Source organism: Leptopilina boulardi, unplaced genomic scaffold (assembly GCF_019393585.1).
Source record: "Leptopilina boulardi isolate dan_hultmark-lab unplaced genomic scaffold, ZJU_Lbou_2.1 LbouV2_327, whole genome shotgun sequence".
Classification (NCBI taxonomy): Eukaryota; Metazoa; Arthropoda; class Insecta; order Hymenoptera; family Figitidae; genus Leptopilina; species Leptopilina boulardi.
The window spans coordinates 3846619-3873223 of record NW_026137893.1 but is presented as its reverse complement, the minus strand read 5'-3'; the positions used below and the strand labels follow the sequence as shown (position 1 = coordinate 3873223).

Genomic DNA, 26605 nt, shown 5'->3' with positions numbered 1-26605 from the left:
TACTTATTGATGGAGTCGATCTAATGGCCTGTCAAATCCGAAAGCCAGACAGAACGCGGATAGGTTCGAAATGTCCTGCAGAGTTTTGCTTCTCTCTCTCTCACTCACTCTCTGTCGAAATGTTTTGGACCCTACTACCGGATTTGAATCTGGCACCCGGCGTGGCGGACGCGTTATTGGTTTACTCGCACCACTGATTTCGGCATACCGCCAGAGGTTCTCCCTCAATTTTCTCAAGTTTTCATCATTTCCTACAAACTTGACCGAGATGACGACAAATTCATATATACTATCGAAAATTAACAACTTTAAATCTTTTGAATTTACCTCCACTTTTCGATAGGCACAAAGTTGGAAAACATAACTTTTTTCCTAAACTCTGCGCTTACCAAAAAGTTTATATTTAAAAAATAATTTTCGCAAACTTTGTGCTTTCTTTATCTAAAAGTGAAGAAAAACTTAAGTTACTTGTAGGGAAAAATAGAAAAAATTAAATTTTGTTGACTGATGACTAATTTGATAAAAACCGGAAAAGGACATGTTTCCTTGATAACAAAGGTCACGGGGGAGCGCCCCTGTCCGGCGAGATTACATTTGTCGAGCTGCCCAGTTCAACCAGAACTCTCTCTCTCTCTCTCGTTTACGGGGGTTTGATGCCATTGCTCCACACCCCCTTCATGTCTACAGAATGTGGGATGGCCAGAGATGTCCATTCCCGTTGGGCGGTCTCTCTCTCTCTCTCTGTAATTAATAGTCACCAAAACGGATGAACGAACCGCGTCACCATCATCCACAAAAATATAGAAATATATATACTTTTCAAATTAGAATAAATTGTATAATAAAAATATTTTCTATTTCAGATATTTTGTTTTATGAATAATTTTAATAATAAGGTTTGTTTTATATTAATGATGAATAATTTTGATAAAAAGGTTTGTTTTATATCAATGATGAATAATTTTGATAAAAAGGTTTGTTTTATATCAATGATGAATAATTTTGATAAAACAAGATGCAATTGAAAGTTTGTATTATATTTGTCAAAATGGGAATTGACTCCGTGTGACAGGAGAACTAGATGAAGAGCGGTGTAAGTAACCGCAACAATGCTGGGTCTGTAATGGATGGCCTTAGGAACCCAAGGCGAGTGAATTGTTGGCCCCACGTCCGCCGTAGTAGAAACGGAGGCACCCTCGACCGTGGCGTAAATCAATGCACCCCCTTGGCCGGGCCCTCGCGCAGCTCATCGTTGTCGCGATCCCGACTTTCTCTCTCCACTATGTGTATATATATATATATATGGGGTTGAGTTAGGGGGTGTCGGAGACGTCCGGCTACTGCATTATGTATTTCTCGCCGACCCACTGCTAACTTCAATTCTGTCTCCGCTCCACACTCCTTATACCATTGCTTTGCTCTAGCACCCACAAACTGCCCTCTTATACTTCGTCTTCCATTCGTTTTTTCTCTTTTTCTTCCTTTTCTCTTCGCACCTCCTTTTTTCCCTCTGACTATGTTTATACTGATTTTCTATTTCTACTTCTTAACATTTTTCGGTATACTTTTAATCACAAATTGTTTCTTGTTATATATATTTCCCGTGCAAAATTTTTGCCAAGGCCCAGAGATCGGGGCCGAATCAGGATGCCCTATTAGGAAATAAAATGCCGCGTCTGATTAAGAAATTCACATTTTCTGATCGCCCTGCGATTCTTAAAAATTATACCAACGTTTATTCTAAATACGATTGGAATTTGACTTTTAAAATAGTAGGGTAAGATGGCGGATTATATTTTAATACTATACGAAAAGTTGCACACGGGAGAAATAACACTGTCGAAGCGGTTAACGTCACTTTAACCGCCGCCTGGCTTTAGCAACCCTACACCGTTCGTCAGAATGCGCCATTCTGTCCCAAGTTTAACCACCGTGTCGGCTGTCTCACCCAATAAGGTGGAACACATATATACACACAGCCTGCTTGCCCAAGTTTTACTCACTGGCGCTTTCCAAGGAGAGAGCGAGAGAGAGAGAGCCATATCAGTTTACACCGCCATTGTTCTCCACGCGAGGTCCAGAAATTTTATATAGAAATACCTTTTTTTTCGTCGACAACACATTATATATATATATCTTATCTCCCAACAATCTCCATACTCAGGTCATTTTTTCCTTCTATTTCTTTTTAAAGGCCTAAGATCTCTTATCTACTATATAGCCAAACTCTTTCTTATTTTTCGTATTTAGAATTTTAAGAATTTTTTTTTCACATTTAGATCTAGTAAATATTTTCCTATTTTGCTGTTGAAAGTAATAATCAAAGAAAAAAAAACAACTAGTAAGTCGCTTTTCTATAAGTTTGAAAGTCGATATATTTGAGCAAACGACTTTCAAATTTATTGAAATTACTAGGTTTTTAGTTTGGACAGAAGTATTATATTCTATTGCGTCCTACAACGGAAAAACATTTACGTATGTTTTTCCCTTGTAGGACAGTAGAATATAATACTGCTGTTAGTAAAAACCTAGTAAGTTATTAATAATAATAATAATAATAATAATAATAGTAATAATAATAATAATAATAATAATAATAATAGTAATAGTAATAATAATAATAATAATAATAATATTAATAAAGTTTTAAAAAAATAATAATTAGAAAGCGAAACGTGTGGATGGATAATGTCTCATACTCGCGCGCTTAAATTCTCCTCGGTGTCGAGGAGCAAAGAGGGTTATTGGGCAGAATGTATAATTACTCGACGGGGTGCCAGATAGTCGAGGAGAGCACCCTTGATTCGGAAACTATCATCCATTGGGTAGTATCCAAGGATTGCTGGTAGGAAAATTTTCTCTCTCTTTCCATCTCGAATACTATTTTCTGTATGTATGTGTGTGTGTAAGAGGCAATAAAGCCTGACGCGTGGCGCTCTCGTCGCCTCCGCGTATTTTCAAGAGGAACCCCCCGCTGAACAGCTAAATACCGCACACACCCCCTACCAACCTCGAAAACTACACCCTCGGTCCTAAGCTTCAGTTTAAAAGCTATGATTAAACATCGCATCTATATACTTCCAACAGTGTTCTATCAACTCTTTTCAAAAAAAAAAGATTATTCAAGCATTCTTCAATTTTCTTGTATTTATAACGCGTACAAAGGGATTTATGAACATTTTTTTTTTTAGAAAACGAAAATTAAATCCCGTACAGAAACTAAGGATACTGGTCAGATTTTTCTTTTTTTGATTGGGTCCTTCCTAGAGAAACTATGACTATAGTTCCCTACAGGGTTTTTACACTGTTTCCGGCAACTACCTATACCCTACTTAGGGTAGAAGTGACCAGGGCCTTGTTACTTTTTCTTGTAATTGCCCTAACTGGGAACCGCTCTGGTTTTAATCGAAATTCTTCTTCCGTGGCTCCGACTGGATTTAATCCCGTGCAGAAATTTTACCAGGGTCTAGTGCGGGGCCGGATCAGGCTGTCCTATCAGAGAATTCGCCTGATATTAGGAAATTTACATTTTCTGCCCGCCCTGATTTGGCCCTGATCAGGTGTGGCGTTCAATTGCCTACTAGGGCCCTAATAGGGCAATTTCTAAACGGGAAATAATGTAAGATCTCATATATAACATATATAATTGTGTGGTATTCGAAAATTTTTATATAATTATTTAAAATAAATATTTCTGCAAAACCAGTACAAAAAAACACTTTCTTCTCTGTTCCATTTCATTCCTTCTTTCTTTTTTTTTTTAGCTTTGTATTCTGACATGAGTATCCATCTCTGGGTTTAAATTACGAATACCAAGCGTTCCACAAGTTCTATTTAAATGTAATTTGTATCTGACGGCATCTCTTTCGTGTGTGCTTCTCTGCATGACCACCTTGGTCTGTCAGCTGGTGGTTACTGATATTTTACTAATGTTTCCTTTTTTCTCTTCTCTTAACTCACGTATCGTATTATATATTTACTTTTCGAGTGCGCGCAATTAGTTCGCACTTATCTAATTAACTTGTTAAGTTAATTTTCTTCTCTGTTGTTATATATTATATATATATACATATAACAAGTTGTTTTATTCTTCATAATATCACGAACAATAAATTAAAAGACAGAAACAATAACTCGTGAATTAAATGGCACAAGAGATAATGCTATTAAATTTCAATTTAATTGGAAAGAAAAATCTGATGAATTTCATGAGATTAATTTATCTTTGATAAAGTTATTATTTATAAATTCGTGTGGAAATTTTAAATGAGCGATCGCAGGGCCAACGTTAGGAAGCCCTAATAACCCGATTAGGACCGCAGAAGAAAGTTCTATTTTGATTAATATCGATTAGAAGCGGGCCCCTACCAGGGCCTGGTTTGGCCCCAGTTAGATTCCCTGTTTCAACCAGCTCAGTGCCAGGTTGGCTAATTTCTCCACAAGAATATTCCTCTTTTGCAGGAATTTGCCAATTTGGCCCTGATCTGGATGAAACAAGGAACTAGCCAGAGCCACATTAAGCCCTGGTCGGGCCTCAGTTCTAATCGATTTAAATCGAAAAAGGACTTCTTCTGTATTTCCTCAACTGGATTTAGTGTTTTATTCGAGTTTGGAGCTTCCCGACGTGAGCCCTGTCAGAGGGCCCGTTCAATTTTTTACAACCCGTGCAGAAATTTTGCCAGGGCCCAGATCGGGGCCGGATTAGGCTACCCTATTAGGGAATGAAACGCCGCGCCTGATGTGACCCAGATTAGGAAATCTACATTTTTCCAGTCGTCCTGATTTAGCCCTGATCAGGTGTGGCATTTCATTCCCTACTAGGGCCCTGATAGGGCAATTTTTACATAATTTTAAACGAGCTCAAGGAGAGAAGCTCCAAATTTTCAAAAAACAGTAGTAAATTTTATCAGGACTACAGAAGAAAGCCTTATTTCAGCCCCATTAAAACCGGCGCCTAATCTGACTCTGGCTAGTTCTCTGTTTCGTGGACAAATTGGCGAATTTTTTTTATGAATTATAACTGTATTAAAAAATACTGTTATGATAATTTACTCGTCTATATATATATATATATATATATATATATTGAAATCAGATAAGTTGCGCATTAATTTAGAAAAAGGGTGCGACGATGACAATTGTTAAATGTATAAACTGCAAAGATATCAGATGAAGTTGTATATAAGCGCAATAGTCCCAGGGATGTACTTAGCATAATGGAGCTGTCAGACGTGGCACGCGAGCTGCCAGATTTTTTTAGGCTGGACCAACTCGTATTTCCCACGACATAGGGTGAGATTCTTTATGTTGCGTGCACATTCATATATATATATATATATATATAGGGTGCAATTTTGAAGGGTGGTGTTTCTCGTGCACCACAAGAATCGCCACACCAAAAAACGCGCGCGTGTCACTTTGCGCAGTTTGTTCGAATTCGTTACGATTGTAATTGCAAGTGATTGCCGAGAAATTGAGAGCTTTTTATATATATTTATATTCCCCAAGTATAGCCTAATTTTATATGCCCTATATGTATATAACAATATAAATACGGTCTTGACCAATTTCACATTTTACCATTTCGAATATGATAAATAACCGAAAAATATTTTTTATTTTCCCCACAAGTTTTTAAATGTTAATATATATTTATAGTGCAGAAATTTTGAAAGGGCTCTGGCAGGGCTTAGGTTAGGAAGCTCCAAAATCGCATGAAAATTCCAATCGGGACCACAGAAAAAGTTTTATTTCAGCTCGATTAAAATCGATGAGTACCGGGACCCAACTAGGACCTGGATTGGCACTGGCCCTGTTTCAACCAGGTCAGGGCCAGGTTGGCGAATTTCTGCAAGGGTATTAGAAACTGGTTGTTGAAAATAGGAATATGGTATAATTTTTGTGGCGCTATGCCACGATTTCTAATAGATAAGTTTATTAACTAGTGGGAAATTGCCAATGGTAACCATAGGGCCATTATAGGACCAATATTGGACCAATTTTGCCAATATTGGGTCTCTCTTTTGCCGTTGGTATAGTTCCGACGTTACTGTTACTACTTCCTTGTTGAAAATTGACTACTGGCGCAGTACTGGCACAGTACTGGCACAGTACTGGCTAGTCAATAACACCAAAAAGTGTCTTAAAAATTAAATAAAAAGTGTCTTAAACTAAAACAGCCGTTTTTGTATTGATACTTCAATTTTATACATTTATATTCAAAACCAACTGTACAAATATCTTAGAATTGCCCTGATTTGTGAAAATTCGACATTTGTGTGATTTCATAGAAAGATCAAAGGTTTCCCCCCCTGCCCCCTCCCCCAAAAAAAAGAGGGTGTGTAGATCTACTTAAAAGAGAATTTGCCACATTTATATATATATAGAAGTGCGGGAGCCGCAAATTACGGGTTTTTTCGCCCCACTGGTATATGGTCACAAGGAGAATTATTATATTTGGCAATATATAACAATCCAAAAGAATCATTGCAACCTGTGATTTGGTTGCTCGTGCCAACGAGCGTATCTTTTTTCTCTTTCACATACACTTAATTTAATTTTCTCCTTCCTTCTCTCTCTCTTTCAGTATTTCAACAGCAGGGGTGAGTTAATGACAGGTTATGAAATTTCGTTCACGCACGATACTTCCATATATATATATAGAGACGGGTGCATGCTAAATGTCCCAGCACGTGCCTCTCAGTTTCGCATACGCCAAAAACGATAAAAAATGAAATCTCAATACTGGAATTATGTATTTTTACTTTTGTTCAAAAAAAAATAATAGCGTGGATAAAAATCTTTGTCTCTGGAATAGCGATATGTTTCTTTAAAATATAGGGAAAACTTTCGCTGTTTTAGTGAAACTAAATCGTTGTTCCAGGTAAAGATTTTTTTCGATCGAACACTGTAAAAACTGTCCGTCTTTCTTTTTTTGCCATTTTACTAATATGCAAAAGAAAACTATCCCCGTGCGGAAATTTTGAAAGGGCCCTGGCAGGGCCCACGTCGGGAAGCTCCAAATTCGCATAAAACAGAAAACTCGATCGGGGCCACAGAAAAAACCCTATCTATGCGCAGAAATTTATCAAACTAGCCCTAACCTGATTGAAACAGGGCACTCGACCGGGGCCAAACTAGGCCCTGGTCCGGCCCCGATTTTAATCGTGCCTTTTCCGTGTCCCCCGATCGGAAAGTGTCAATTTCTGCACGGACGATTAAAATCGATTAAAACCGGGGCCTGGTTTGTCCCCGGTTGGGTGCCCTGTTTCAACCAGGTTAGGGCCAGGTTGGCAAATTTCTGCATGGGTCAACTATAAAACAAAACATTTTACTACTGGCGCTGTACTGGCGTGATACTAGTACCAGTATCGCGCCAGTACTGCGCCAGTAGTAAATTTTTGATAGTAATAGTTTTTTTTTGCATATTAGTAAAATGGCAAAAAAATCTGATTAAATAACATGAGTTTGTGGTATGACAAAAGTGTATGTATATATATTATAACAAAACACTCGCGAGGAAATCTTGTAAAAGGGCGAGATATATATCGTCTAGATATGGCGTTGCCATGACACTTGAGGATATTTTCGTAATAATAAAGCCTCATCTCTCCCTCCCCTAGTAGAAATTTGTCGTGGATGCACTAGATTGACTCAAGTTACTTGACAGTTTTTCTCGCGGACGCTGATTCTAGCTGAACTGATAAATAACTGTGAAGTTACTGATCAGTGCTTTTTGAAAGAAATTCAAGTTGAACTTGATAATTCCACGACTCAAAGCTATCCAGTTTTTTTAATGGCACTGTCCAGTGCTGCTCGAAATTAAATTCATATCCTTGTCATGGCGGTGGCGCTTCAATAAGTCTAGTAACTGGACAGCTATGCTAGGATTTTGTGTATTGACATTTCGCTTGCTTGATTTAAAAAAATTACAACTTGTTTATAAAAATTAATAATAATAATATTAATATTCCTTTCTCAAAAAAAGACAGTGCATACAAAACACATGAAAATGTATCGAAATATCTCGGTGGTCGAAAAAATTGAATTTAAGAAAAAATGAACTTTGCTTTCCAGAGCATCTAAATCAATATTCATTTTATGAAAATCACTGTAAATTATTGTTCCACATATATATTTTTTGCATAACTTATCTTATTGCAATAAATATACACTTGCAAAATATTATTTGTTGTAAATGTTTGCCAGCTGTCATGAATCAGAAACGAACATAACCTATATTTAGTTGAAATCACTTGATTGGCCCAAGACAAAATAGCGCGCGCTTTTTTAAAATAATAAAATTTATTAAATTATAATAAAATAATTGCAATAAATTAAATTATTATGAAAATAATATTACCTTGAATAAAAAGTGTTTTTAGTTTTTAAAAAAAAATGATTAAACAATTATTATTATTTTCAGACAAATTTTACAAATATAGTAGAATATTATTTTTCTGTTTGAGTATATTATAATAATATAATAATAATAATAATAATAATAATAATAATAATAATAATATTATATTATATCAATAATTATTAATTTATTAAAATAATTTTATTTATAAAATTTTACATATAATTTTTGAGGATAATAAATAAAAAAAATTAGTAATTAGTTTTTTATAATTGTCTAATGTTTAAATTAAATTATAAGTAAATCATTTAAAATCAAATAAACATCTAAAATGTTTATTTGCCTAGAAAATAATAAAAATAATATGCACAAATTCATAATATTATTAGGTACAGTGAAATACGTCAAGCATTTATTCTAATATCACTGATCAGAACGGCCGAGTTGCGTAAAGCGTGCGTTTCTTTCGTTCCCGCCCAGCGGACCCGTGTTCGCTCCCCGGTAGCCCCAAGATTTTTTCGTTGAAACTGCGAGAAGTGTTTTAAGGTTTATGTTATGACATTCATATTAATATAAAAATTATAATTGTTTCAGTGTTGTTAACAGTTCAGGTCAAGATGTTGCTTCAATCGTTTTACTTATGTAAATTTTTTTTTTAAATCCAGTTTAATTGTGAATGAAAAATTACATTTTTATAACGAATTACTATATTTAGTGCAATATATTTTCTTATAATAATTTTTGTTGATAATTGGAATATTTTTTTTAATTACATAAAATAAACGTGTTTACTACATTAAATCTTATTATTAAATGAATTTCGAAATATTTAAAAGAATTAATTTGACTAGTTTTTCAAAAGTCCTATTGATAAATAATTATCAAGTTGGGCTGGATAATAACTTGATGAAAAAAGCGTGACATGACATTCGAGTTTTTAGCTAGCTGGTCAGTCAAGTAACTAGACAGACTCCAGCGCGACTAGGCAGTTCCTTTAAAATAGCTAGGACAAATTTCTACTAGGGTCTAGCTTATACGCGGTGCTTATCCGGAGCCCGCACATAACGGAAGTGGGTTGAATGGAGAGTTACACCCTCGTGTTCTTCCGCTTCACTCTCAAAAAGCTCGTCTTGTCTCGCGCGCCAGTCACACATATATATATATATATATATATATATATATGGAAACAAGGGGGACATGTACTATTATGCCGAGGCGTCACGGGGAGACAATATTATGACGTCTCTATTCCGCCAACTTCGCCCACCCTTTCAACTATACATATATATATATATATAAGCATCTCTATATCTGATTCTCTTCTGTCCATCATTCATCTCTTTTTAGCACTTGACGCTTTCCTGCTAATTTCATCGATCCGAGGCTTTCTCGTGTTTTAAGCCCTGCCGCGTGCCGTTCTTTTATACTCGACGATAAAAGGATGATGCCTTGCTCGCACTCTCTTTCGTCAGTTCACTTTATCCATAACTAATCGCACACTATCGTTCATCGACCGATATGCTATATAAGCGTCTTGTTCCCATGGCGTAATCCTCTTTTAGCTGTCAAAAAACTTGTCTATATATACAGTCTCCTGTGTTATATCATAATATAATTCGGAACTGAAAAGATCATATTCGATCTTATATACTATATATATATATATATATATAAGCTAAGGGGTTTCCAACCCCTTAAATGTTGAATTTTTTGAGGTTATGTTTGTATTTTAGCTCTGACTTTTGACATGATTTTAATGTTATGTTTACTGATTTTAATGTGTTGATTTATAAGAATTTAAAATCTTACTTTGAATTTTGATGTTAAATTAGTAGCTCACTTTTCACTAATTCAAAAATATTACATACAGAATTTAAGTATACAATATTCTAAAATATGTCCCAAGTGTATATATAAACTAGGGGGGCTGCGCACCCCTGCGCGCTTTGCGCGCCAACCCCCTATTTTTTATTGGTTTTGTAGATGTTTGAGTTAATGTTTAGACAATTTCTGGAATTTAAAACTCTTATTAATATTTTATTATTTATTTCTTTTTAATGTCATTTACAATTTTTATTAACAATAATTTTTATTATTTTCAATTTTTTAAACAAAATTTATCTAATTTTTTAAATTTTCCAGCTAAAATTTGACCTACATTTAAGGTTATGTTCGTTTTTTGGTCATTTTCCTTCAAAGTTTGACCTAAATTTTGAGGTTATGTTGGTTCCTTTATCTTTTTGCGCCAAATTTTGGCCTTAATTTTGAGGTTATGTTCGTTTCCCGACAAAATAACTTAACCTTAAAATTTAGTTCAATTTCGGCGGAAAATCCACCTCTCCTTCAACGTAAATAAGGAGGATGGGCTTTTGCGACTATATTCACAGTCTTGAAACAAACATAACCTTTAAATTCAGGTCATTTTTGGCAGGAAATCTACCTCCACTTGCGGCTATATTGAAAGTTTTGAAATGAACATAACCTCATAATTTATGTCATTTTTGGTGGGAAATACGGAGAGAGATGAGGAAAGGGAGAACGACTTGCTGCTCTATTCAGAGTCTTGAAACAAACATAACCTCAGAATTTAGGTCACTTTTGGCGGGAAATACGGAGAGAGAGAGGAGGGGGGAGGACTTTCGACCGTATTCAGTTTTGAAACGATCATAACCTCAAAATTTATGTCAATTTTGACGGGAGACGGGGGGGACTTGCGGCTATATTGAAAGTCTTGAAATGAACATAACCGTAAAATTTATGTCATTTTTGGTGGGAAATACGGAGAGATGGTAAGGGAGGGGGGAGGACTTGCAGCTCTATTCAGAGTCTTGAAACGAATATAACCTTAAAATTTAGGTCATTTTTTGCGAGGGAGGGGGAGAAGGGGGGACTTGCAGCTATATTCATATGGGTCATTCCATATCAAGTGTATAACCAACTATTGTACTATCCATGTCAATTTTTGTCTCAAAATAAGTTATAGTTTATTTTTGTGCTTAAAAACATGTTATGAAGGCTAAATTAATTTAAAATTCAGTTTTATATAAACGGTTTCAGTCCAAATTGGATATTTTTAATCAAGATTTATTTCTTACAGCGTACGTTCGCTGTGTTAAACCATAAATGCAATCGAATTTTGAGGTTACGTTTGTCGATTTTTACCATAATACCCCAGTGTTCTCTTAAATAGTTATAGTATTTTAAGGTTATGTTTAAACGTCAAACTTAGAGGTCGCTTGACTATTATATAACTTGTCAATGTTCAGGGCCAAAATACTAACAAATTTGAGAACATAACCTCAAAATTAAATGATAAGTAAGGGTTAAAAGGCAAACATAACCTAAAAATTAGGTGATAAGTAGTGATTAAAAGGTAAACATAACCTCAAAATTAGATAACAAGTAGGGGGTCAAGAGGCAACATAACCTCATATTTCAAAGTCAAATATGTTAAGGACGTAGTTTTTTTTTTAAATTTAGAATGAGTCAGAAAATAATAGAAAAAAATGTCTATTTTTCCCGTTCTAAATTTGTATTTGAAAATAAAGTTTAACCTAAAAGTATACGCAAAGGAATAGATGTAAGTACATATACTAAGGTAACGATGAGAAAAAGCAGGACGACCGACGAGCATAAATTACTGGACTATCGGGAGCAGAAGAACGTCGCTTTAGTTACGCGGGAACTCTTTTACGGCTTCGCCGGGATTTATACGAGCTGTAAGTGACAGTAGCACCGAATGCTTTGCTATATATATATATATATATATATGTGTGTGTGCAAGAGGAAAAGAGTGAGAAGGAAACGAATGAGACACTATATACCAAGAGAGAGATAGTGGGCCACTCTCTCCCGAAAGACCCTCACTGAGGGAAGATAAATAAAAGATTCGAAAATAAGGAGAAAGAAAAAGAGAGAGAGAAAGAGAGTTAAAGATAAAGTAAGAAAGAAAGAGTCAGAGAGAGAGAGAGTAGAGAGAAGAAGCTAAGGGAAGAAAAGACGAACACAGGATAAGAAACTCCTTCTGCAATACCAGATCAGACTTTTGCAACCATCAGAAATTCTATTATCCTCTTAAGTTTTAAATATATACAGCTGCTGAGAGAACCGTATCTACAAAATACTCGCTCAAGAGATATATTTCTTTTTCTCCTATTCTTTAATTCCAATGTTTTTTTTTTTTTTTTTTTTCTATAAAAATGAAACTTTTGACAACAAAATGAAATATCAAATTTTAAAGCAAATGGATTTTGAGAAATGACATTTTCACCTGCTGTAAGACGTGTGCGTCCTATATATCTATATATATATATATAAGTGAGGAGAAAATTATATGGTTTGTGGGATTGGCCATGGGATATCTTGTTCCCTGGGGTTTTGTGAGACCCCGTTCTGAACGTCAAGGGTTCACGGCGTTGAAACGGGCTGACACATCTCGGACCCCCTCCCCACCCCCTAGAGTGTCATATCCCTCTCGCTTGAATCATCGCACACACCCGCGCCCAACCCCTCATCATCCAAGAAAACCACACACTACAACTCTCTGGTGATTTCGACACAAGTTACTTACATATATATATACACAATATGTTCCGTTTTTCATTTAGATAACGTTTTGTTGTCCGTTTTTTAAAATTTTTTTCTTCATAATATAAGAGAAAATGTCACATTAACCTTCCAATGGGTCATTTGGACCTTCTGAAACGAAAACGCCCTCTTTTTTTTGAGTGTATTTAAAAAAAACTCTTAAAACTCTCAGTGACAGTTTCTCTATCAGAAATTCACTATCGGCACAGTACTGGCGCCAGTAGTGAATTCTACCAATTTCTGGTAGAGATATTGTAACTGAGATCTTAGAAACAAAATTTTACAATTATGTGACGCTTCACGAGAATATAGACCGTATATGGTAAAAAAATTTTAGGTTATGTTAAGAATAGTTTGACCATAAAAAGGTTTCTACACGGAAACACTTTGTGCAAGAATCATTCCTAAATTTGTTCAGGAACTGAGAATATGAGAATAATTTAAAAAATCTTATTTATATTTTCTTTGAAAAATTTTATGCAGTATTTCTATATAAGAATTGTAGAGAAATTCAAGATAACTTCCTAAACTCACTACAGAAAGTTTTGAATTTGTTTTAGAATAAATTTTTACGTTTGCGAGAAAAAAATTTACTCTGGGAGGACTCGATCCCGCACGTCCTCGAGAGTCCAAAAACTCTGCTTTACATCTCTCAGCTACCTTAGCAGCTTATGCATTGGAAACATATTTGACGCTTTCTGTAAATTTTGCAGAATTTTCTCGCGTCCTCAGTTCCTGAACAAATTCAGGAATGATTCTTGAACAAAGTTTTTCCGTGTAATTACTCACTTTTTGCTTCTGCATAAGTAAAATTTTACTAATTCTTAGTAACTTTTACTAACAATTAGTAAAACTTTACTAATAATAACTTTACTAAAAATAAATAAATAAATAAATTTAGAAGCAAAAAGTGAGTCACTAATTCAAATTAGTAAATAGTTTTACTAATTCAGATTTAGAGAGTAAATCTGAATTAGTAAAAATTTAACTAATTCTACAGCAAAAAGTAAGTCACTAATTTAAATTAGTAAACATTTTTACTAATTTAAATTTAAAAAGTAATTAGTACAAAAAAAATAGTTTCCATTAAATTTTTCGAAAGCAATAAAAACTTAAAAATAAATAAATAATATAACTAAACATAATAACCTAAAATTCTTTTACCGCATAAAATCCTTTTTCTCGTATGAAACGTTATAGCAAAATAATTCCGGAAATTGGCCCTCAGGTGTCCGAAACAAATTCGAAAAGCCGCCTCTTGTGGTGGCTTATATATATATATAAAATAATAATAATAATAATAATAATAGTAAAGTGAACGAAATCTTGAGTGGGATGCAGCTTGCTTTTAAAAAAAGAAAAAAAAATCATATTTGTGGCTTTTGTGGCTTGACATTTGTCATAGAATATATATATATATACGACAAAACAGACGGACACTTGACGTCAAGTAAAGAGAGCAAATGTCATTTAACTGTCGACGCACAAAAATCTTTATTGTCGTTTGTCCTTTTTCATCAAAAACGTGACTATATGGTCCCTCTTCATTGTGAATGTAGGATTTGTCACGGAGGTCGAGCGCGCCAATACGTACTTGACGACGACGACGACATCTCAATTTCCTTATAGGGGTACTTCTACCGTAAAAATTTCAGCTCTATATATATATGACTTACCGCTTCCGGTTCATGGGATCTATTATATATTCTCTCGAGATGAAATTACTTATTATTTAGTAATGCTTCATTTCACAAATGCGTCTAATTATTTAAATTCCTATATATATATCTGCCTGTCAATCAAAAAATAATTTATTTTTTCCTCTCTATAAATGATTCTGTTGCAAAAATTTGAATTTTTATAAGTTTATTTGATTTTTTTTTTAATTTTGAAAATCCCCTACGTGCGGTGTTTTACATCTAATCTTGAAATTTTGAGGTTATGTTCGTTTTTTATATAGCTGAAAAGAAAAGTAGCAATTTTGGGTACCTAAAATCAGTTATAATTTAGCACTTTCTTTTTGCAGTGTCAGTTTTGACCTAATTTTGAGGTTATGTTTACTGATTTTAAACTCAAAACACAGCTGCCTCTTAATCTGATAACTAATTTTTCCTTTGAATTTTGACGTTATGTTCGTCCTCTTGATCTAGAAATTTATGTAATTTTAAGGTTATGTTTGTTATTTCATACCCAACATTCTCTTATGGTTTTGTTAGTAGGGAGCGTTCACAAATTACGTAACGTTTTTTTTTTAATTTTGACCCTCCCCCTCCCCATGTAACACGCTATTGCATACATTAGCGCCATTTTTTCTGCTGTCTGTAACAAAGTGCTTGACCCCTTCCCCCCTCCCCCAAAAAATGTTACGTAATTTTTGAACGCTCCCGTATTTTGACCCTAAACTTTGACTAAATTTTAAGGTTAAGTTTTAACCTTTAACCTAAAGGTCGCTTTACTTATGACTTGTCGATATTCATCAGGGGCCAAAATACTAACAACCTTCAAAACATAACCTCAAAATTTAATGATATGTAAGAGGCAAACATAACCTCAAAATTATAAGTGATAAGTAAGGATCAAGAGGCAAACATAACCTCAAAATTATGAGATAAGTAAAGGTCAATAGGCAAACATAACCTCAAAATTAGGTGATAAGTAAGGATCAAGAGGCAAACATAACCTTAAAATTAGGTCAATTTCTAGGTCAAGAGGCCGTTTGGTTTGAAGTTAAAACATAGCCAAAATACTAACAAATGTAAAAACAAATTTTTAAAACAGTGGGGGTGGCGGAAAAATCTTTTTTGTAATATATAAATATATACGGGAACACGTGTTATACACATACACTTGATTGGATTACATATATATAGTCCCCTTGGAGTGGCGCGAGATGGATATAATTGAAGGCAGAGGTAATTAACTCCCCTGTGGAAATGGGACCTCGCATCGTTTTAATTACCGTTCTCGTCGCATTTCATCGGGCAAATATTCGCTCCTCTCTGTCTCCTTCCATATATATACCTTTAAACTTTATACACAACTCATCATTATGTATATTTATTATAAATCTGATATAGAAATTTCTTATCAAGACTGCGCACTCTAAATATAGATGCCATATATATACCCATCGTTGTGACATTATTATTTTTTCCCCTGATACACCTGGTTATTTAGTTTTCCATTATATATACATATATATATATATTTATCGTATTTTTTTATCAATTTCCACATGGTAAGAAAAATCAGCAAACTGATTCGTTTCTATATGATTTTTTGAATTGGAAACAATATATGTGACGCTCCAAGAGAAAAGGGATCTTAGAGGGAAAAATTTTTAGGTTATGTTTAGTTTTATTTTTATACATTGATTAAACGTTTATTTTTAATTATTTAAAATGAAAATCAATTTTTTATTGAATATTTTGGATGTATAATGAAGTTTTAAACATCAGTTGTTTGTACACGGAAAAAAAAATCTTTATCTGGAACAGCGATAAGTTTTATTGGAACAGCAAAATGTATCACTAAAACAGCGAAAATTTTTGCTATTCTAGAGAAACATATCGCTATTGCAGATGAAGATTTTCTTCCGCGTATATTTAAAGTTGATCCTCGTTGTACATTTTCCATTCGAAAATTACAAACATAACCTAAAAATTTTTTTGCCTCTAAAGTCCTTTTTCTCGTGGAGTGCCATACATATATGTTAATCAGGCATCGTTTGGTGCAAAGTCCATTTAGATTTTTTCTGTGCTGTTTCGATAAGCAATCCCCTGAAAAACTAGTCAGGGCCTTGTTTAGTTCTTCTATATAAATTCTATAAATTATCCTAAAAATGAATAAAAACACTATAGTAATAATGAAATATACTTTACTCATGAAATACCTTTTTTTTTTTTACTAAAAACGTAATTTTAAGAACTTAGTGTTATTTATACATTTTTTCAAAATAGGAAAACTAGACGGAAATTCTATTTCAAATATATAGGATAAATTAAGATAAATTTCTGTATTTGTTATACATGAATATCTGATTTATTTGTTTTCAGGTATCTTCGATAAACAGGGTGTTGAGAAATTTAGCCGCTCAAAAAGAACAGAGGCAACAACATCAACAACAACAACAAGGTGTAGGAGGCGTAGGTGTTGGTGTAGGTGCCGGAAGTCCAGCTGAAAGTGTTTACGATAAATTAAGGCTGCTTAACGGTCAATCCACCGGCTGGCCGAGACCTAATCCATGGTTAGAATCAAATCAATTTCTTATATATATATATATACATTTTTAATTCGGATAGAAACTAATAGAATTGATTCGTATATATAGAAACTATAGGCTAGTAAATTATATTTTCTTATAACAAAAAAACAAGATAGTTGGTCTTTTCACTTGATAATTTATACTTAACTGATATCACAAAATCTATCACTGTTGTAAGTTTCATAAAAATTGATAAGGTCAAGTTGATGCGCTCTGATATGCATATAGTTTTCTGAGGCTTTCAAATTGTGAGCCTAAATAGCATCAAAACTTTGATTATATACTTATAAATATTCTACTATTAAACCACAATTTTCGAATTTGTTATCCTTTAGGTATCCGTCCGGAGCAGGGAGTCCATTTCCAACGCTGCAACCAAGTCTAAGTCCGAGCCATTGTACTGCATTGCCTCCAGATACAGCAGATATTCTCCATGCGAAGAAAGGTAAGTGCCATTTTTTTTTCTAATACAAACAAACTAAAAAAAAAAATTTATAAAATACCACCATTTTGAGATATTATTCTATTCTCTCATGTATTTTCCCCAATTATTCATTATATCTAGTATGAAAAACTTGCTTTCAGCCACTAAATCCAATATACGACACTAATATCACTCATTGAATTTTTTCTTTTTAATTTAATTTTTTAGTCAATTTTCAAAATTACCGATGTAAAGAAAGTATTGTAAATCAGCCTTAAAGTTTATAGTAGGGCTATTTGAAAGGTAGCCATTGTACCCACTCTCCAAATTTCCTAGACGCACAGAAAAAACTTGGACTCATTTTTGTTGCAACTCATTTTCTTTTGGGTATCGAAATGAGTATGGGACAAACTTCATGTTATTCAAAATGATATTGGCTGGAATTTCAGATTTCTAAGTTGGCATCATAAGCAGAGTAATTTTGTATTTCAATTATTGTTTCTAATATTTCAACAACACCAGAAAGATTATTTTGACCAGTACGAATATTTAGAAGTTTTTAAATAAAAATTATTTATTATTATTTACGTAGATAATAATTAATTTCATAAGTTTTTAAATTTACCGCTATTATTTAAGTTGGCAGTACCGTTCCTGTTGTCAAAACACATGTTTTCATTTTTCTAACCTAAAAACATATTTCCTTTATTATTTTATTACGCGATTACAAGCAATTTTTAATCAAATATATTAAGTCTAGCGTGTTATTTACTTCTTTGTAATTATTATATTTCATGTTTTTGTGCAAAATTATTCGTTATTTCACAATATTTTTCCATTTTTCTTTTTCTCAAAATGAAACTTGCCTGTTTCATTTTGATACTTTTACCTTAGAACTCGAAATGAGACAACCAGTTTCATTTTTGTTGCGAATCAAATTGAGTATAGAATCTATACTCAATTTGAATTCAGGTTTTTTCTGTGCGCCATTTTTTTAAATTCTCGTCAACTATCGCACTCTGCTCTAGTGAAAATTTAATAACTTTTACTTTTAACAATAAAAGTCACTACATTTTCACTATAGAGCAGGGGGCGGTAGTTGAAGAGAGTTAAAAGTTACTAAATTTTCACTAGAGCAGGGTGAGGAGAATTAAAAATTACTATAAAGTTACTAAATGTTTACTATCGAGCAGGGTGCGGTAGTTGACGATGAGAATTATGAGAAAATGGCGAGTGAGGACAATGAAAACGAACCGTTTAGTCACATAAAAACCGACAGAAAAGAAACGGGCAAATTGTAAACAACCAATCAGATTTGTCCATTTCGTTTCTGTTGTTACTTTTTAAGATTTCTTGGCCCAGGGCCGAAAGCCTTATGTAGTTTCGCTTTAGCGTCCATCCGTCCGTCCATCGTATATGGTAACCGTTTCCATGGTATGGTTACTATGGCAACAGTTACTATGGCAATAGTTACTATGGCAATAGTTACTTACTATGGCAAAAGTTACTATGGCAACAGTTACTTACTTTGGCAAAAGTTACTATGGCAAAAGTTACCATGACAAAAGTTAGTTACTAGGGCAAAAGTTACTAGCGCAAAAGGTAGTTACTAGGGCAACAGTTACTATGGTAAAAGCTACTTAATATGGCAACAGTTACTTACTATGGCAAAAGTTAGTATGGCAACAGTTACTTATTATGGCAAAAGTTACTATGGCAACAGTTACTTACTATGTCAATTGTTACTATGGCAAAAGTTACTTACTATGGCAACAGTTACCATGGCAAAAGTTACTATGGCAATAGTTACTTACTATGGCAAAAGTTACTATGGCAACAGTTACTTACTTTGGCAAAAGTTACTATAGCAACAGTTACCATGACAAAAGTTAGTTACTAGGGCGAAAGTTACTTTGGCAAAAGTTACTAGCGCAAAAGGTAGTTACTAGGGCAATAGTTACTATGGCAAAAGTTACTTACTATGGCAACAGTTACCATGGCAAAACTTACTATGGCAATAGTTACTATGGCAATAGTTACTTACTATGGCAATAGTTAATATGGCAATAGTTACTATGGCAACAGTTGATTTCCGTATCAACTGTTTCCATAGCAACCATAGCAATTCACAAATAATATAATTATAAATTATTTATTATATTCAAATAACTTTTGATCTGAATTTAAAAAGCCACGAAACCCAATAGATGTAGGCGCTTTGCGCCTGCTTTTTCCTGATTTTTTTTTTCTTCCGACAATCAACCATTTTACTAAACAAAATAGTCGAATTTAATCGACAGTTTAGTCCAGTACAAAATGGACAATTCTGTTCAGGTTTTGTTTTTAATAAAAAAATTCATAAAGTGTGTCATTTATTTTACAAGAGCCGCAGTACAATGTTTCCGTGCGTTCAAATGGCGGAACTTGTAAAACCACAAGTTTAACCTTGTGGGCACATAAGCCGATCTCTCTCTCTCTTGGATATAATATATATATAGGTTTGCATATGTGGTGGCGCTTGATGGACGAACAGAGAGAGAGAGAGAGGAGCGTTTTAATTAATTAATCCGCGTGGGCGAAACGATACTAATATCAATGTAATTCCGCGCGCGGTTGGCCACACGCGTGTACATAATATATATATATATATATAGATGCACACACGAGTCCAACGCTTTTCGAATAATAATCGTAACGGGAAACGGGCCACCACGTTATACGAGATTACCGCCCCGAAAACCACCAAACCGAATACGAAACATCCCCCTTCTCCCATATATATATATATATTTCCTCTTTCTACAGTTGCTTTTTCCTCGCATGTTTAATACATATAGAAATTTTCTACACACACATAATCTCAGTTCTCTTTGGCGGCACATCAAACGCAAATCTCTTTGCTCCACGCCTTTTTCCCGCCGGGATGTGTCACGAACAGTTACCCTCGGGTAACTTTAACATATAACGAAAGGAACGCATGTCTCGCCTATATGTACAATATACGAAAAATCGGAATTTTTTTTTTTCAACCAAATGCTTATTTTTTTATTTTCAAACTCTTTTTTGATTATCTTCTACATCGGTGACTAAAGCACACTAGTTTTCATTTAATGAGAAATATTATAAGAATGCCGAATTATATATTAGGCCTATTACTGAAAATAGAGCGCCAGTAGTCAATAATATATATATATATGAAAGAATTAATTCTCTGCTCTTGAGGATAATCTGATTCGTAGCCTGGGGAAATATTCGTATTTCGAAGAGAGTTATATATAGAGGGGTGGGGGGAGAGGGCAGCACAATCAAATATGGTAACTGTTGCGACCGCTCAACCGCATGCGGGCCCCGGGGTCTAGATTATCCGCGCACGCGGGGGTGGTGCTTATATATATATAGGATATACGTTTGGAGCTTCGTAAGTTTCCTCCCTTGTACCACTCCATGTTTCACCCTCTTCTCTATCTTTGTCTCTCTCTCTCTCTCACACACACATCTTCTCGACTCGCACATGGAACGTTTGAAGGGAGACCAAAATGTGCCCGGGGCCACCGCTCCTGAACACCCCAAAGCAAAGCAAAAGCAGATTACGCCGCAATCATCGCGCGACTCGAGATTCTCGACTCAACCCCAGCATCTCTTCTTCATTCTCTCCCGCGTTCAAACTCTACTCTGACTCCGATAGGTTTTCCTCTTTGCACGCATATATATATATAGGTATTCCGCTCGTTTCTCAGGCATCATGGATATCTCAGAAGGAGGGTTGCGCAAATTTTCGCATTTGGTGGAGAGAGCGAAATTCCGACCTTTTTCAGAGTTTGTTAAAGGATTTTGAAAATCCTTTATGTGTTTTCCTAAGTACATATATATATTTGTCATCAAGTGTATTTGATTGGACTTACTTTTGTTATAGTTCAAAATGAGCCAAAACGACATTGGCGCATGATGAGTGCGAATTGGTAGTAAACAAAATCGAGTCAATCATATACGCATATAACTGATTAGAAATATAATTATAGTGCGAATATAATTTTGTCACACTGAAAGAAGTATTTTGGTTAATTCAATCATACCCAGGAAAAAATAATTCTTGTTTAGCAACACGTTTCATGTTTGCGTCAAAATAACGTGTTAACGATCTGTATGTTCTAAAAACGTTCCTAAAACATTTTAGAACGTTTTAAGTTATCTGTGAGAAATTGCCTATCGTAACCATTGGGCCATTATGTAGGACCAATGATGCCACTTTTTTCCCAATGGTAAATTTCCCATTTTTTTTTGTTACAGCCATAATGCTGTTGGATTTTTTAAACCATACGGATGTTAACTTTACGGATGTACCAAAACAGAATAAGGCACATAACCCTTAATTGACAGTATAGTTCAAACATAATTTGCTACTGTCAGTTATAAGGTTATATATATGTATTAACCTTCTGTTTATAGGTATATCCGCAAATTAACATCCTTATGGTTTAAACAACCCAACAGAATTATGGATGTAACAAAAAGCCGTAATATCCGCTATAGGCAAAAAAACATCCTTATTCTAGAAATGTTCCTAAAACATTTTAGAACGTTTCATGTCTACCTAAATAGTATTAAGAACGTTCCATATATGTTCCAAAAACTTTTTTAGATATATACTAAACTAAACTAAACTAAACTAAACCAATAATTGGCGCTACTTTATTAATAGAATTAATTACACAGCCCCACAAAAAAAAAAAGTGTCATGTACTTTTGACCGGAATACCCTAACCCTATGTATTTTGACGCGCTGAACACGAATCCGAAGTCCGTTTTGCTCCATCACGTCAGGATTTTTTTCTAACCTCAAAAAACATGTCGGATTTTGAGAAGTAGGCGATTTTTTTAAAAATTGCTGTATTAACTTCAAACTTGGTATCTGGGGGTTTTTTGTGTCGCTGATTACGAATCTGAAGTTAGATTTTCAAAATCCAAAATGGCGGATCCAATATGGCGGACGAATTTTGAAAAAATTTTAAGATTTACTTCAAACTTGGTATCTGGGGGTTTTTTGGGTCGCTGATTACGAATATGATGTCAGATTTGAAAAATTCAAAATGGCATATCCAACATGGACTTCTATCGGACATATTAGATACGCCATTATCTGTATCTGGGGGTTTTTTGGGTCGCTGATTACGAATATGATGTCAGTTTTCAAAAATTCAAAATGGCATATCCAGCATGGACTTCTATCGGCCATACTAGATACGCCATTATCAATTTTTGAAAACTGACATCAGATTCGTAATCAGCGACTCAAAAAACCCCCAGATACACTATTGCACATTAATTTTTAAAAAATTTCGTAAAATAATGTCCCCCTACCAAAAAAAAATTCAAGGGGTAGTTCCCCCCATAAATCAGCTTTTGGGGAAAAACAAAACATACGTGTCAAATTGTTTTTAAAAAACTACAAAACTGCCAAGTTTCAGAAAAATCGTCGTATGGCACTTCCCTAGTGTTACTTGTCAGCAACTTAGAAAACCTGTAGATACCAAATTTCATAATAATCTGACAATTTTTTAAAAATAATTCCTTAATATTGAATCAGACATGTCGAATTTCGGAAATCTGACATCAGATTCGTAATCAGCGACACAAAAAACCCCTAGATACCAAGTTTGAAGTAAATCTTAAAATTTTTTCAAAATTCGTCCGCCATATTGGATCCGCCATTTTGGATTTTGAAAATCTAACTTCAGATTCGTAATCAGCGACACAAAAAAACCCCAGATACCAAGTTCGAAGTTAATACACCAATTTTTAAAAAAATCGCCTACTTCACAAAATCCGACATGTTTTTTGAGGTTAGAAAAAAATCCTGACGTGATGGAGCAAAACGGATTTCGGATTCGTGTTCAGCGTGTCAAAATACATAGGGTTAGGGTATTCCGGTCAAAAGTACATGACACTTTTTTTTTTTTGTGGGGCTGTGTTATTAATTAAGTGTTAAGTGGCGTACTAAACACCTGTTGTCGGATTCACTACAACCTCTTTTTGTTATTCACAGCTGCTACTGCAAGCTTACAGCGATTAATTGGGTATACTGTACTTTATGATTCTACGTAAAGAATATTTACGAAACAGCAAAAGAATGCACTAGAATAGCAAAAGTGTTTATCGCTGCAATTAAATCTTTTCATTATTTTTAGTAAAACCTTACACTGCTCTAGATGAAACTATTTTTCCAGACAAATTTCTTCTAAAGCGACAGTAAGAAGAAAAGTAGCCCGATTTTAGGTACTAAAATCGTCTTTTAGCCCTATTTTAACACCTAAAATCATCTTTAATTTTTCTTTTAACTCTCTTAACAGTTGAATAGTGTTTTGTTCTTCAATTTTTGAAACAGAACTGTTGCAAATAGCAGAGTAAATCTACTTTACTACTACAGGTATACCAATCCCCAAAAATATTTTCCCCTGCAGTATGCCTATAATTCTAAAGAATTCCCTTAGAATTGCAAAACAGCAAATACTTTCCCCAACGTTCAAAAAATTAATGAATAAAAGGTATATACTCTTTGACAAATAAAATCAGTAGCTGATATTGTATGCATTAAATAAATTCAACTTTTTGTAGATTGTAAATTTTGAGGATTATTATTATAATATAGAATGGAGTACATACTCAGACTGTAAATATTTCGCATATATAAAAAAGTAAACCAAAAAAGAAGAGTTAGAGAGGCAAAAAAAGAGAAACGAGACGTTTTTGATCGGAACGAAGTATACATATAGAGGCCTGTGTCCCATTGTTTTTTTTTTTACCTCCCGAGACTCGGCATGACGCTACACGTATACGTGTAATACAAAAAAAGAATTCTGAATGCTGAATGAATATTATATATATTCACGTTTCTACGATTTCAATAATGCACTGAGGAGGTTCCACCTTCTGGACTTCTAAACAAATAAGATGAAAAGGTTGGATTTTTAAACTTATACTACTACCACGCTACTAGTACTACTACTACTACTACTACTACTACTACTATTACTACTACTATTACTACTACCATTACTACTACTAATTAATTAATTGTACTATACTTCTTTCCAAAGTAAAAACCTAATAAATCATCGCTTTTCCATAAGTTTAAAAGTTTATGATCCTGCCAAACGATTTTCATCCCTACGGATTAACGACTTACTAGGTTTTTACTTGGGACAGCAGTATTTAATTAATTAGTAGTAGTAATAGTAATAGTAGTATCAGCACTAGTGGTAGTATTAGTACTAATATTAGTACTAGTAGTGGTAACATTAATAGTAGTAGTATTCAATATTCATTTATTTCCATAAAGAGAAACTAAAGAGAAAAATTCTAATCTTTTTGGTTTTCTTTTTTCTCACAACTCTGCGGCAAAATACTTGCTGATCTTCAGCTCAGATATTGAGATAAAACAATATAATGGCCGCCTGCTGGTGCATTTGTTGCTCTGGGACAGAAAGAGAGAGACAGACCATTATTGTCGATCTCTTTATCTTGTACACAAAATCTCTTCTTCTTCTTTTTTATTCTCTCTCTCTCTCTCTCTCTCTCTCTCTCTCTCTCTCTCTCTCTCTCTCTGTTTCCTTCTCTCTATCTCTTGTCATATATATATACGCACCCCGCGCCACTATTCTGGCATATGAATCCTTTTATCGTGAACCGAGACAATGCCTGCGACTATCCGCTTGTCTTGTCGTTTCTTGCATGAGACTTTGTCATGGAAAAAAAAAAGAAGAGATATTCTCTTGTGAAAAACCCTGTATAAACCCTGAAGATGCGCTTCAATAGGTCGTCGATATTTTTTATATATGCGTCTTTTCGGCCTTTGCTCCTTTTTCCTCTCTCTCTCTCTCTCTCTCTCTCTCTTTTCCTCTTTTTCTCTCTCTTCAGATGAAAAGAAAAGACTTTTTAACTGTATGTGGCAGCCCATCACGACTTTTGCAACCCTTCTATAGAGTTGTCAATAAAACAACGTATACATCACGGATGATGTTCAATCCAGAAGATTTCCCGACGGCACAAGATTTTCTCATATTATTATTATTATTATTATTATTATGAAATAAAATTCTTTTGGACAATGTGTAATAATTTTTCCAAAAATTTGTTTTAATTCTTTAATATATAGAAATCTAAATTTGTCAGTTGTTTAACAGTTTCCACTTTGTTTGCGGAAGAAAATAAATTATAGAAGATAAAATTATAATCAGATTGTGGACAACCAATAAGATTTGTCCATTTCTTTTCTGTTGGTATAAATTTTTGTGACAGAACTATATATAGTATTTCTTCTCACTACGGTGTTTAGTAACTTTTACTATATACTTTAAAAGTAAAATCTGAACTGTCCGCAGTTTCTGCGCATTTCTGTCAATTTTTACTTTAGAAATATAGTTAAAATTTACTTTGAATATAGTAAAATTTACTTCTGAAATAGTAAAAATAATTCCGGAAATAGTAAATTTTACTATATTTCTGTAGTAAAAATTTGGGGACGCATGAATATGTTTTATCAGTTAGAATTTTCATTTTATGAAATTTCATTTGTCATAATTATTTTTGTGCCGAATTTTTTATTTGTTCGAATCGTTTCATTATTTTCATGAAAATTCTGTAAAATATTAATTCGAACAAAAAAAAAATTCGGTTAAAAAATAATTATGACAAATGAAATTCCATAAAATGAAAATTCTAACTAAATGATAAAACATATATTCATGCGTCCCCAAATTTTGACTACAGAAATATAGTAAAATTTACTATTTCCGGAATAATTTTTACTATTTTAGAAGTAAATTTTATTATTTTTAAAGTAAATTTTAACTATATTTCTAAAGTAAAAATTGCTAGAAATGCGCAGAAACTGCGGACAGTTCAGATTTTACTTTTAAAGTATAGTAAAAGTTACTTTATTCGTATTTCCATTTTTCTCGCGTGTATACTA

At 33.9% G+C, this 26605-nt stretch overlaps 1 protein-coding gene across 3 annotated transcripts in view; it reads left to right on the top strand.

The window, feature by feature from the left end:
- The window catches only part of LOC127284897 (paired box protein Pax-6-like), a 110697-nt gene that overhangs the window by 46315 nt on the left and 37777 nt on the right, over nt 1–26605 (top strand). For all 3 annotated transcript variants that reach the window (XR_007843541.1, XM_051310612.1, XM_051310611.1), the window contains exons 5-6: nt 17005–17195; nt 17549–17658. Coding sequence is in view for 2 of the 3 variants with exons in the window: in XM_051310612.1 (XP_051166569.1) it covers nt 17005–17195; nt 17549–17658 (301 nt within the window). In the remaining variant the exon portion in view is untranslated. The remainder of the gene's footprint in view (nt 1–17004; nt 17196–17548; nt 17659–26605) is intronic.